Source organism: Scyliorhinus canicula, chromosome 15, assembly GCF_902713615.1.
Source record: "Scyliorhinus canicula chromosome 15, sScyCan1.1, whole genome shotgun sequence".
Taxonomy (NCBI): Eukaryota; Metazoa; Chordata; class Chondrichthyes; order Carcharhiniformes; family Scyliorhinidae; genus Scyliorhinus; species Scyliorhinus canicula.
Genome location: NC_052160.1, coordinates 19,590,836 through 19,603,828, shown reverse-complemented (window position 1 = coordinate 19,603,828; position 12,993 = coordinate 19,590,836). Strand labels below are relative to the sequence as shown.

At 47.6% G+C, this 12,993-nt stretch overlaps 1 protein-coding gene across 12 annotated transcripts in view; it reads right to left on the bottom strand.

The window, feature by feature from the left end:
- Positions 1–644: 644 nt before the first annotated feature.
- caskin1 (CASK interacting protein 1) overlaps positions 645–12,993 on the bottom strand; it is a 684,935-nt gene continuing 672,586 nt past the window's right edge. For all 12 annotated transcript variants that reach the window (XM_038820500.1, XM_038820499.1, XM_038820502.1 and 9 more), the window contains one exon: positions 645–6,517. In XM_038820500.1, coding sequence (XP_038676428.1) covers positions 6,421–6,517 — 97 coding nt within the window. In that variant the 3' untranslated portion in view covers positions 645–6,420. The remainder of the gene's footprint in view (positions 6,518–12,993) is intronic.

Here is a 12,993-nt window from a genome sequence, read left to right as displayed (position 1 = left end):
GAAACCATCTGTGCCAGCTTTTTTGGGGGGAAAAATAGTGAGTTTTCTTCCCTTCAAGGAGTTATCCAATTATCTTTTAAAGTTGAATCTGCTTCCATCCAGGTAATACATTCCAGATCACAACTCTCTGCATAAAAGAATTCACTACAGCTCACCTCTAGCTTTAATCTGTGGACCTCCTGCTTCAGTTTCTCCTTATTGTCATTCATAACTCTGTTGGTAGCATCCTCAGCTCTGAGTCAGGAGGCTCTGGATTCAAGTCCGTGGACTTGAACACCAATGTCTAGCCTCTACTTAGGGAGTGCTACACTGTTAGAGGTGGCACCCTATCGCAGATATGTTAAACCTCACCTGTCCCCTGAGGTAAATATAAATGACCTCATGCCCGGCGAGTTCTCCCCAGTGACTTGGTCGATATTTATTCTTCAATCACTGTCACAAAATCAGATAATCTGATTATTCACACCGATAGCAGTGGGGCAGTTTGCTGTGCATCTTCCAACATTGAAGTTAGGTCAATGTTGTAAAGATTAGCTCATTGACTGTGAGGTGCTACTGCGCCTGTCAAAGGTTCTATATAAATGCAAAGCTTTTCTTCCTTGAAGGGCAAGGTTAAAATGAAGGGAGAATTGGACAAAATAACCTTTTTTTAAAACATTTATTTAGAGCCAATGGCAGTAAATGCAATCTGTCAAGCACAACACTGCCACATGTCTGTCATGTTGATTATGATAGCCATTGGCAGCGTTTAACAGGACATACACATTTCGCAGCCTGACACTGGAGGAATTCCACTGAAAACGTAGTCCCTTTTTTTTTAAAAGATAAAAATAAACTGGCTTCCCAGAATACATTAAAGTGGACAAATTTCTCTCCTTCTAACTCTGTAAGATCGAAGTTGCTTCTTGTAGATAAAACTGACAAGAAATGGAATCCTCTTCGAACAGCACAACACACCTAACGACATTAATCACTTTCAATAGAGCACAGAGTAGCATGAAGCGTCAAGATGCATAGCTTTACATAATGAAAATACGATACGGTTTCATAACTTAATAAAAATATAACAGTCGTACAATTTTTTTATGGGCTTTCTAAATTTTTTGTTTTTTTACAATTTACATTGGTTATTTTTTTTTTCAGGCTTTGAAGAAAGTTCAAAACTGTGACAAACACACTGGGTCATTGGACACGATATAAGACAATTAATAGCTCAAATCCGAGAATTACAATTGACACTTTTTTTTTCAAACCACAGGCAGATAGATGCATTCATTGTAATTCAGGCCTTAAACCAGACTTTATACACGGTTTGTACATTTGATATTACAACAGGCGTGTTCCTCCCCAACACACATACAGGTGAAATTGAAAATAAAACTTGATGTCATAAAGCATTCGACAAAATAAATCTTTAACTTAAACAAGGCACGTCATTGTTCATTTAAAAAATAATGCATAAGATGCTTTTGCTTCAACATTGAAAACACCAAAGGAAACAAAAACAACACGATTAAAATGATAACCTAAAAACATCATTTATATATCTCTTATTTAAAAATGGCTTCAAAATAAAGTAGCATTTTACAGGAGTCCAGCTTGTGCTAGAGTAAATCATCTTAATATATAATTTAATATAGAATCTTGGGTCAGTAAAATCTCTCATCTGTGAACAGGATCATTTGCAAATATTTTATATATTTTCTGTCTCTATCTAACAGGATGATGATATAGATTAGATTTCAGTGAAGGGAAATGCCAATGTTTCACTTCATAAATACCATCACGTTTGCCTCTGCGGTGATGGACTTCTATTTCTGCAATGACCAAAACCTGCCACAGGGAGGCAGAAGTTGCACATCCGGAATTGCTTAACTTGCTGAACTTCTTTAAGCTTCCAACATACCCTAACCGATAAGGCTGGTGTAGTTAGAACATGTGCAAAAATCCTTTGGGATCCTTGAGCTTACAACCAAACCAGGGAGTTTAAGTAAGTGTGTGTGTGCATAACATTTTCTGTTTGTTCTTAACCCTTCAGAAGGTGTAGAAGGCAATAACAGAGAGAGCGTTGCTCCGCCATGCATCCTTCATGTTGCCAACCCTGGACCCCTCAAGTTTGAAAACAGGCCACGAAACACGTTTAGTAGTTTAGAACCGTGAATGTACGGCAAACGTCCAGGGATAATTTGATTACCCCAACTAATACCATGAAGATGGGGGTTAAACCGGCGGGCAGCACCCAGTTGGGACAGATTGACCGCTCCACACACAACCCAAGCCCAGTCACAGATACTCGGTGCGCGACTGTGGTGACCGGCAGCAGGCCGTGGAACGCCCACCGACTCAACACACCCCAGCTGAACACTCAGCCACTGCCGCCACAATTATCTGGAGACACATAGGGCTATCTGGTTTGGGTTTCCTTTCACTTTCTAAGCGAGTCAGGGTGCCTTGGTTACTACGGTCTTGGCGACAAGTGACTCCCGAGGAAAGATATCGCACGGGGGGAAACCGGAGGTGTTGGCCTGACTGCAGACAGAAGGACGTTGTGTCAGCCTGTGGAATGCATGATGGTTTCCAGGTCTTTAAAACACCGAAATGTTTGAATTGCGTGTTTGGGAGGCTCTTGGGGAAAGCAAATTGCAAAATAAAAACAAAAGCACTTTTCAACACAGAGCCAGTATATGGCAGCATAATGAGTGGGCCTGGAGAATGGTCAGAAGCATTAACGAACGGCTTCAAACTCACAATGCACATCAAGCACAGGATTTGAATTCACCAAACACGACCAAGCAAATAAACATATATATTTTTATAAATTTAAAGTACCCATTCTGTTTTCCAATTAAGGGGCAGTTTAGCGTGGCCGATCCACCTATGCTGCACATCTGTGGGGGTGAGACCCGCACAGACATGGGAAGAATGTGCAAACTCCACACGGACAGTGACCCGGGGCCGGGATCCAACCCGGGTCCTCAGCACAGTAGGCAGCAGTGCTAACCACTGCGCCAACTTGCTGTACTGAATAAACATATTTTCTTTTTTAATTAATGTTTTTTACTCTGCTGAGAGCAAGTGGCTGACCTTTGATCACCCACTTCGGCAAACTGAAACCATTCAGCTTCTCTGGCAGTGACTGAGCTTGCAATGCCCTCCTGGTTCAAGCTACTTCAGGACAATCTGTCTTACTGGACCTAGAAAGGAACCCCATGGGCTGGATTCTCCGCCGCTGGGATGCTCCGTTTTGCCGGCAGCCCGGGGGTTTCCTGACGGCTTGGGGCTGCCCCACAATGGGAAACCCCATTGACCGGCCGGCATAATGGAGAATCCTGACGGCGTGCTGAAACAGAAATGTGGCGTGGCGGAGAAACCCGCTCCATGAGTCTCGATCAAGTTTAAAGGAGGCGGCAATATTTTACACCGATAACAAGAGAATTGGACCAATTGGATCAAACGGAATCAACGCCCATCCATTCCTTTGCCCTCTATGAAGTATGTTCTCCCAATGCATATTTCTGATGCAGAATCTCAGGTAAATGGAGTACTCTATACTGAGCTTCCAGTTCAGTACTGATGGTGGGGGGGATTGCCCTTTTAGAGCTGGGGTGTTCCAGAGAAGAAGTTAAACTTAGGGCCCCACCTGCTTGAATAGGTGGACGTTAAAGATCCGATAGCACCATTCAGTAACGAGCAGGAGAGTTCTCCTGGTATCCCAAACAATATTTATCTCTCATTCCCATCTCTAAACCAGATTAACTGGCCATTTATCACAATGCAACATCATTGGCACGGTGGTGACAGGCGGGAAATTTGAAGATGTTAGCTAGGCTGTCCCTCCAGATGGACTGTCTTTCTGACAAGAGGTTAAACCGAGGTGCAAGCTGTGGTCTGCCCTCTCAGGTGGATATAAAAGACCCCCGGCACTATTTTGAAGGATCTCCTCCTTGGTGGCCTGGCCAATATATCTCCCTCACACTTCACCCAATTGCTAAAAACAGACCACCTGGTCATTTACCTTGCAGTGGTTTGTGAGAGCTTGCTGTGTAAATAAAAGGTGGCCATATTTCCTACATTTCCACCAGCGATTACATTTTGAATATGTTTATATGCAGGCCGGAGATTGTGCAAAGCGCTAAATAAATGCAAACTCTATGGGCGGGATATTGTGGCCTCCCCGTGGGGCGTGTCTCCCGGCGACGGGACGTGGCCTGTCATTGGCCGGCGGCGGGGCCTTCCGGTCCCACTGCTGTCAATGGGATTTCCCACTGAATTCACCCCAGGCCATCGGGAAACCTGCGGCGGGGGGCGGGGGAATGCGCCGTCGGTGGGGTTGGAGGGGACCCGGAAGATCCTGCCCTATCTTCCTTCGTGTTACGCTGCTTGCAGAGTATGTAACAAAATCCACAGCAATAAAATCATTTGGAATTAAAACCTCACCCTGACAGCCGGCACCTTTCACAGCATTTGCAAGAATATTTCAGGTGTGCGATAAAACATTCAGGGGGATGAAATTCATTTTTAAACCCACAAACTCAACAAAATCATGTGCAGAAATAAACACATGTAAGTGCAGCGGATTTCACCAATTGTTAGACTGAATGGAACGGGCCACATTCTGACCGAATGAAGCTCAGCGACATTTAGCCTGGAGAGAATGATTTCATTCAAACTATACTGACAGCTGTTGACTTCATTCAGCCTCACGTGCACCTCAATTCTTCTTTAATAAAAGGTGTGGCAAAACGTTTGACCGACATTTTGTCAATTCTAGTTCTCTGTGTCACTGAAAATATCTTTGTTTCTCTTTCACATGTGCCCTACATCAAATGCTTTTTTTTGTAATGAGCTGAATGGAGAATATTACATTTTATATTCAGACATTTGAATTTGTTTTAACCTCTCTCCCTCCCCGACAAAATTAATTGACATTATACACAGGCAGTAAGTTATTACTCAGTTGACCGCTCTTGTTTTAGATTGTTGCGCCTTGCTTTGTCATTTTCTTCTTTTCCCAAAGGTGATGACTCACTGCTCACTGTACCAATGTTCTCTGGCACCCGTCCAAAGAATCGATAGAACCCCTACAGTGCAGAAGGAGGCCATTCGGCCCGTCGAGTCTGCACCGACCCTTCGAATGAGCCCACTCCACCCTTGTCCATCCCTAACCTAATCTGCACATCCCTGGACACTAAGGGGCAATTTATCATGGCCAATCCACCTAACCCTCACATCTTTGGACTGTGGGAGGAAACCGGAGCACCCGGAGAAAACGTGCAGATTCCACACAGTCACCCAAGATGCTATTGAACCCGTGTCCCTGGCGCTGTGCTAACCACTGAGCCGCCGTGCCACCCGACTGGTCATTCTTGAAATGGGAACTTGGACAGTGGCCGTCTGTTCTGCTTTAGCATGCATTACGGTTAAGTGTAATTATGCCCTCAAAGGTGCCAGATAGACACTGGATGGTGAGCAGGAGATCTGACTGAATATCTTCCCTGGCCCTGCCTTTATCTCCGAGCCAGTTGCATGTAGCACTTATCCCCTAAACCACACAGCGGCTCACTTCCTCTGTTAAAACTGTCGAGTGCTCATTCCTCCCGAGTGTTTGCAAATGACCCGCCTTCCTTCCTCGCTGACCAATCGAGTGTTGCGGTGTAAGCGTCCCTCCTCCATCCAGCCCTTCAGGAAGCGCTGTCTCTCCTCTGGCTGCTCTGACACAGAGGCATTGCCTCCAGATGTGTACTAGGTTTCTCTCTCTACATTTGTTGAACATTTTCAGCAATTTTTCTGTTTTTAATCTCCTCTGATTGACAGAGCTACGAATACTATTAGACAGAAAGTAACATAAAGCAGCCCTTCCCAAATCCCATTAGCCTTTGTGATTATCATTGCAACCGGGGGGAAATTTTGTTTTAAATGGCTTGAAATTTAGTGTCACAATTAAACCATGTCCTTGTGCACAACTTCCATCATCTGCACTGAATGTTTACAAACCTATCTTATTTCTCATGCTTAACAGTGTACATGTACATCTCACGTTTAACACCTTTTTAAAAAAGTAATTCTAAGAGTTTAAACACCCTCCCATTTGCAATATCTCGGATCTACATTATTACAATTCAACCTCGCATCATCTGTCTGCTGCATATCTCCCGAATCGTTAGCCTTTTCTTTTATTGTTTTGGTTGAAAGATGGTGTCGGTAAATTCAATCCAGCAGGTCTTCGCGTACGACGAGATCCTGAGGTAAGCTAATTGAGGTGTTTTTTTTCCCTCCCTTCAATCTGTGCAAACCAAAAAAAAAACCAAATGGGTTCACGGAGGGGGAAACTGTGTCCGAGACTGGTTTGGATAGGATTTTAAAGATCACTGTGCCCACTTTTGAGTCCTGAGGTTTTCTTGCCGTTTTACCGCTTTTCCTTCACTCTAACATGGCGTCCAGTTGGTCAGCCAGGTCATCAAACATGCTGCCAATGTCATCCAGGATGCTGCCTGTGCTCTTTACTTCAGATGCCGCCCTGTGGAGAGAAAAGCCAACGCACATCAGCTGGATGAGCATTTGAAAAGTGGAAAGCCGATTTATCTAGACGACCTTTACTGGGCAGCAGGGTAGCATGGTGGTTAGCATAAATGCTTCACAGCTCCAGGGTCCCAGGTTCGATTCCCGGCTGGGTCACTGCCTGTGTGGAGTCTGCACGTCCTCCCCGTGTGTGCGTGGGTTTCCTCCGGGTGCTCCGGTTTCCTCCCACAGTCCAAAGATGTGCGGGTTAGGTGGATTGGCCGTAGTGTCCTAATAAAAGTAAGGTTAAGGGGGGGGGGGGTTGTTGGGCTATGGGTATAGGGTGGGTTTGAGTAGGGTGATTATGGCTCGGCACAACATTGAGGGCCGAAGGGCCTGTACTGTTCTATGTCTGACCGTACAACATGGCACCGGCCGTGCGTGGACCCGACCAGCCAAATACGGCCCCACAGGCCACCCCCCACCCCTCGCAGGAGTGCCCCCCCCCTCGACCAGCGGCACGGCTCCCGGCCAACTGCAGCAGCGCTGGACACAGTCGCCATTCCGGGTTCCCGACCGCTCAGATCACACGTCAACCGCGCGGTCGGGAAATCGGCCCATCAGGGGCCGGGGGGGGGGGGGCATTCTGATGACGCGCCAATGGCGTGCGACGCAATGACGCCATTTGGGAGGGGGCAGAGAATCACGAACGGGCGTCAAACCGGCGCCTGCCCCCCGATTTGGGCGTCGGAGGGATTCTCCGCCCGATTACCAATTACGATATCGGCGCCGGGGAATGGTGAATCCCGCCCCCCAGTCTCTGCCACGGTCACTAACTTGATGTTTATAAATTTATCCCACTTTAGAATCATTCGATGAGCCAGAAAGCACTGGAAGCACGTCAGGGGAGGGTGGGGGGTTTGTTTCATCAAACTAGTTCCGAGAATGGGCAGGTAATCTTACGCAGAAAGGTATCCGCTGCAATTTAGAAGAGCAAGAGGAGATTGATTGAAACATGTTGGATCCTGGGGGGCAGGGGGTGGTTGTGACAGGGTGGATGTGGAGAGGATGTTGCCTCTTGCGGGAGAATCTAGCAGTCACTGTTTAAAATTAACGGGTCACCCATTTAAAACGGAGATGAGGCGAATTCTGTCTCGCCGAGGGTCACAGGTCTTTAGAACTCACTTCCCAAACAGGCGACGAAAGCAGGATTTTTAAGGCAGTGGTGGATAGATTATTGGTAAGCAAGGGACTGCCAGGGGAAGGCAGGCTGAAGATTTGAGATTTATATCAGGTCAGCCATGACCGTATTAAATGGCAGAGCAGACTCGAGGGGTTGAATGGCCCACCCCTGCTCCTTCTTCAATATTTGCTCATATGTTTTTAGGGGGGCCTTTTTCTTCAGTACTTTAATCCTTACTCTTTTCTTTTCGAACAAATAGTTTCCTCATCAACAGGTGGAGGCCTTGCTTTCTTCACATCCCTTCACCATCACTCCCCCATCACCTGACCCCTTGCTGCAGCATAGCTCCGTGGGATTTACTGCCTCATGCATTGGGCTCTGAATCTTGACAGTACGTTATTCAATCACAGTGGGTCGCTAGAGGGGAGGACGATCATTTCTCACTTCCATACAGGTCATTGGGTAGGGGTGTGAAACCTTCGCCCACCCCCCTCCTCAAGCCATTAGAGTTGAGGTAAATTATAGAGTTGAGGTCACCTAAAACAACTCAATACCAAACTGAGCACTGAACCTCCAACCTGGGTCCTCCCTGGTTTTCATAGCTTTGTTACACATTAGGTAAGGGTCTCCTAAACCTTTTGAACCACGGTGCCCCTAGTGACCTTCCAAGTGAAACAGGGAACCGAAAACCTTCTCCTAACATGTCGCTCTTTTTTGCTGCAAAATAGCTGAAAACACAGAAATCAAATGTAACAAGTCTTTTCTGGCTGTATCAATGCATTTATTAGGAAGAGGGAAACAGTCACAAATAGATTCCTGAGCGACATGGCCTCCTCACGTTTACTCCTGGCCTAGCCATCCTCCCAGGATACTTTATCGTTAGCCCAAGGAACTAGTACCACATTCTGAGTGGGTCATCTGGTAATAATTAGAACATTCACTTAAAACAAACTTAAATCTTACCTTTTGTAATTTTTCTTGGGAGGAGTGGTGTTGAAATGTTGATACTCATATCTGACAAATGTACCTTTCACACACACATCTCCCTCTCTCACACACACACACATCTCCCTCTCTCACACACACATCTCCCTCTCTCTCTCACACACACACATCTCCCTCTCTCTCACACACACACATCTCCCTCTCTCACACACACATCTCCCTCTCTCTCACACACACACATCTCCTTCTCTCTCACACACACACATCTCCCTCTCACACACACATCTCCCTCTCTCTCACACACACACATCTCCCTCTCTCTCACACACACACATCTCCCTCTCTCACACACACATCTCCCTCTCTCACACACACATCTCCCTCTCTCTCTCACACACACACATCTCCCTCTCTCTCTCACACACACATCTCCCTCTCTCTCTCACACACACACATCTCCCTCTCTCTCACACACACATCTCCCTCTCTCTCTCACACACACACATCTCCCTCTCTCTCTCTCAAACACATCTCCCTCTCCCTCTCACACACACACACCTCCCTCTCTCTCACACACACACATCTCCCTCTCTCTCTCACACACACATCTCTCTCTCACGCACACACATCTCCCTCTCTCACACACACACATCTCTCTCTCTCACACACACACACACATCTCCCTCTCTCTCTCACACACATATCCCTCTCTCTCACACACACATCTCCCTCTCCCACACACACATACCTCCCTCTCTCACACACACATCTCCCTCTCTCACACACACACCTCCCTCTCTCGCATACACATCTCCCTCTCACACACACACCTCCCTCTCACACACATCTCCCTCTCTCTCTCTCACACACACCTCCCTCTCTCACACACACATCTCCCTCTCTCTCTCACACACACACACATCTCCCTCTCTCACACACACACATCTCCCTCTCACACACACATCTCCCTCTCACACACACACACATCTCCCTCTCTCTCTCTCACACACACATCTCCCTCTCTCTCTTTCTCACACACATCTCCCTCTCTCACACACACATCTCCCTCTCTCTCTCTCACACGCACATCTCTCTCTCTCACACACATCTCCCTCTCTCTCTCACACACACATCTCTCTCTCTCTCTCACACACACATCTCCCTCTCTCTCACACACATCTCCCTCTCTCACACACATCTCCCTCTCTCTCTCTCTCACACACATCTCTCTCTCTCTCTCTCTCACACACATCTCTCTCTCTCACACACACATCTCCCTCTCTCTCTCTCACACACACATCTCCCTCTCTCTCTCTCACACACATCTCCCTCTCTCTCACACACACATCTCCCTCTCTCTCTCTCTCACAGACACATCTCCCTCTCTCTCTCACACACATCGCCCTCTCACACACACACATCTCCCTCTCTCTCTCACACACACACATCTCCCTCTCTCTCTCACACACATTCCCTCTCTCTCTCACACACACATCGCCCTCTCTCCCTCTCTCACACACACATCTCCCTCTCTCTCACACACACCTCCCTCTCTCTCTCACACACATCTCCCTCTCTCACACACACACATCTCCCTCTCTCTCTCACACACACATCGCCCTCTCTCCCTCTCTCACACACACATCTCCCTCTCTCTCACACACACACACCTCCCTCTCTCACACACACACATCTCCCTCTGTCTCTCACACACATCTCTCTCTCTCACACACATCTCTCTCTTTCACACACACATCTCCCTCTCTCACACACATCTCTCTCTCCTCACACACACACACCCACATGAGGCCCACTCTAGTGCCCGCTCCAAGACCCACTCCGGTCCCCCCCCCCCCCCCCCCCCCCCCCCCCCGCCTGTGGCTGCCTCTGGCCACCTCTTCTGGCCCCTGACGCCTATTCCAAGGTCCACCCCAAGGTCCGCTCCGGTTTCCGTTTTGAGAACTTTTCAATATTTTCAAATGTACCTGTCCTGCCACGGGACTTGGTGAACTTTGTTTGCCAATTCCCGATGAGGTTCCGTGGGATCTTTTACTTTGTTAATGGTGTTACATAAATGCAAGTTGTTGTTGTACCCGAACATGCCAGGAGAAACTCATCCCTGCCCACTGTCCCAAACCAGACTGGGCTAAATTCCCCTTCGGAAGTGCTCTGGGATATCTCACACTCACCTGTGTTATACCATTAAGAACCAATTTTCCTCAGTTCTCCTTCGCTGTATATCCACAGTGAAGTCCTCATTAGGAAGGAGCTGGAAAATTGTCCCGCCAGTTATTTGGGCCGAGGATGTTGCGGAATCCTCCCTCCGGCCCATGTTCCCTGTGTCTCCCTGCGCTGATTTGTCAGCACTCAGTCCCAGGGAATATCTGCTCTCTCTTTCTCCAAACCGCTTTCGTTTCTCTTGAAAAGCAGAGGCTGAAGGGCTGGTTTTAAAGATCTCGCTCTTTAAAATCCTGAAAGGTTTTGTGGGGACGTGCAAAACTCAAGACATCGTAGATCAAGAAACCCAATAAGGAATTCAGGAGAAACGTCTTTATCCAGAGAATGTTGGGAATGTGGAACCTGCTACTATAAGGGGTGGTTGAAATGAATGGTCTAGAAGTCATTTAAAGGGACTGGGCGGCATGGTGGCACAGTGGTTAGCACTGCTGCCTTACGGCGCCAGGGACCCGGGTTCAATTCCAGCCTCGGGTGACTGTCTGTGCGGAGTCTGCACGTTCTCCCTGTGTCTGCGTGGGTTTCCGGGTGCTCCGGTTTCCTCCCACAGTCCAAAGATGTGCAGGTTAGGTGGCTTGGTCGTGCTAAATTGCCCCTTAGTGTCCTAAGCGGTGCAGGTTAGGTGGGGGCTACGGGTTACTGGGATAGGGTGGGGGAGTGGGCCTAGGTAAGGTGTTGTCAGAGGATCGGTGCAGAGATGATGGGCCGAATAGCCTCCTACTGCACTTTAGGAATTCTATGGTTCTAAGTTAGAGGAACTGGTGAGGGAGGCGGGAATAGAAGCTTATCTGATCAATGTGGATGCGGAAATATCAGTGGAACATAAATGCTGGCAAGGGCTATTTGGACCTAATGTCTGTGTTTGTGGCGTATATTCTCTGTAATCCTCTGGAAGATATAAAAAAGCATCTCTCCAATTGAACTAGTTTCTGTATTCCAGTTGCTTGTTACCTCTACTTTATTCTAATGATCGAAAAGCAGAGACATTTTGTGAGGGAAACAGCCAGCACAGACTTTGTGGGCTGAATGGTGTATGCTGTACTGTTGTGCGAATCGATTTTCAGTGGAGTGGGAAGGAACCTTTTTGACACAATGTCAATGCCAAGCACATTCCAGTTTGTGAATGGTACAGAAGGGATGCTGAGGAGTAAATCTTTCTCCACTCCTTTAACAACATGTCCTAACCCCAACTTCAGAAGGCTTCATCAGTGAGTTTTATATTTTTTGTCTCTCCATTTACACCAACCATACTTGCAGCCTCGCTGGGCAGAAATCTGTGCCCTCTGCCATGGTGACTTTGGTGGGAGGGAGAGATTTAATTAGGCAAGAAGGTGGCAAATCAGGACTCTGCCAATTAATGCCCACTTAAGGGCCTCACTCGCCGTCGTTGGTATTCACCCATTGGTAGGCTGGGGACTCATCTTGATCGGCAAACTTGTGCGGGGATGAGAAAAATATCAGCCATGATTGAATGGCGGAGCAGACTCGATGGGCCAAGTGGCCTACTTCTGCTCCTATGTCTCATTGTCTTATGGGTTGTTTGCAGGCTCCTGGAGGTCCCTTGTTCAAAGCCACTCAAGACCTGATCGAGGGACACAGAATTGTGAGGAGAGTCCAGATGAGAGCCACCCACTGCCCTTGCCGCAGACCTTCCTACTTTCCCGTGACTGCCACACTGTGACTCCCCTCCTTCCACCAAACACCTCCGGCCTGGGATTAAGTGAGACTTCGGGTGGGTGTCATACCGGCTGCGGCCACCGCCTCCTTCGTGGCGCTGCCATTCAATATAGCCTTCAGAGTGCAGGGCTTTACACCCCTCCCCCCCCCTCTCCCACAGGGCCTTGGCTGCGAGGGAAGGCCTGTGGCTGGCCTGTTAGATGCCTCAGTGGGAGGTTTGATTGTTTGACAGAATTTTAAGAGGATTGCAGCTTCCCGGTAACTTTGGATTATATTTTCCCTGTTTGAGTAAAGTGGTGGGAAGGGCTGAAGGGAATTGCTAATTAATAACTCCCAAATATTTCATTCTTGTTGTCAGGATGTGAGCGATGTTGGGAGGATTTATGGTTACGACCTCATAAGACTGGGGCAGCACGGTAGCACAGTGGTTAGCACAGTTACTTCACAGGTCCAGG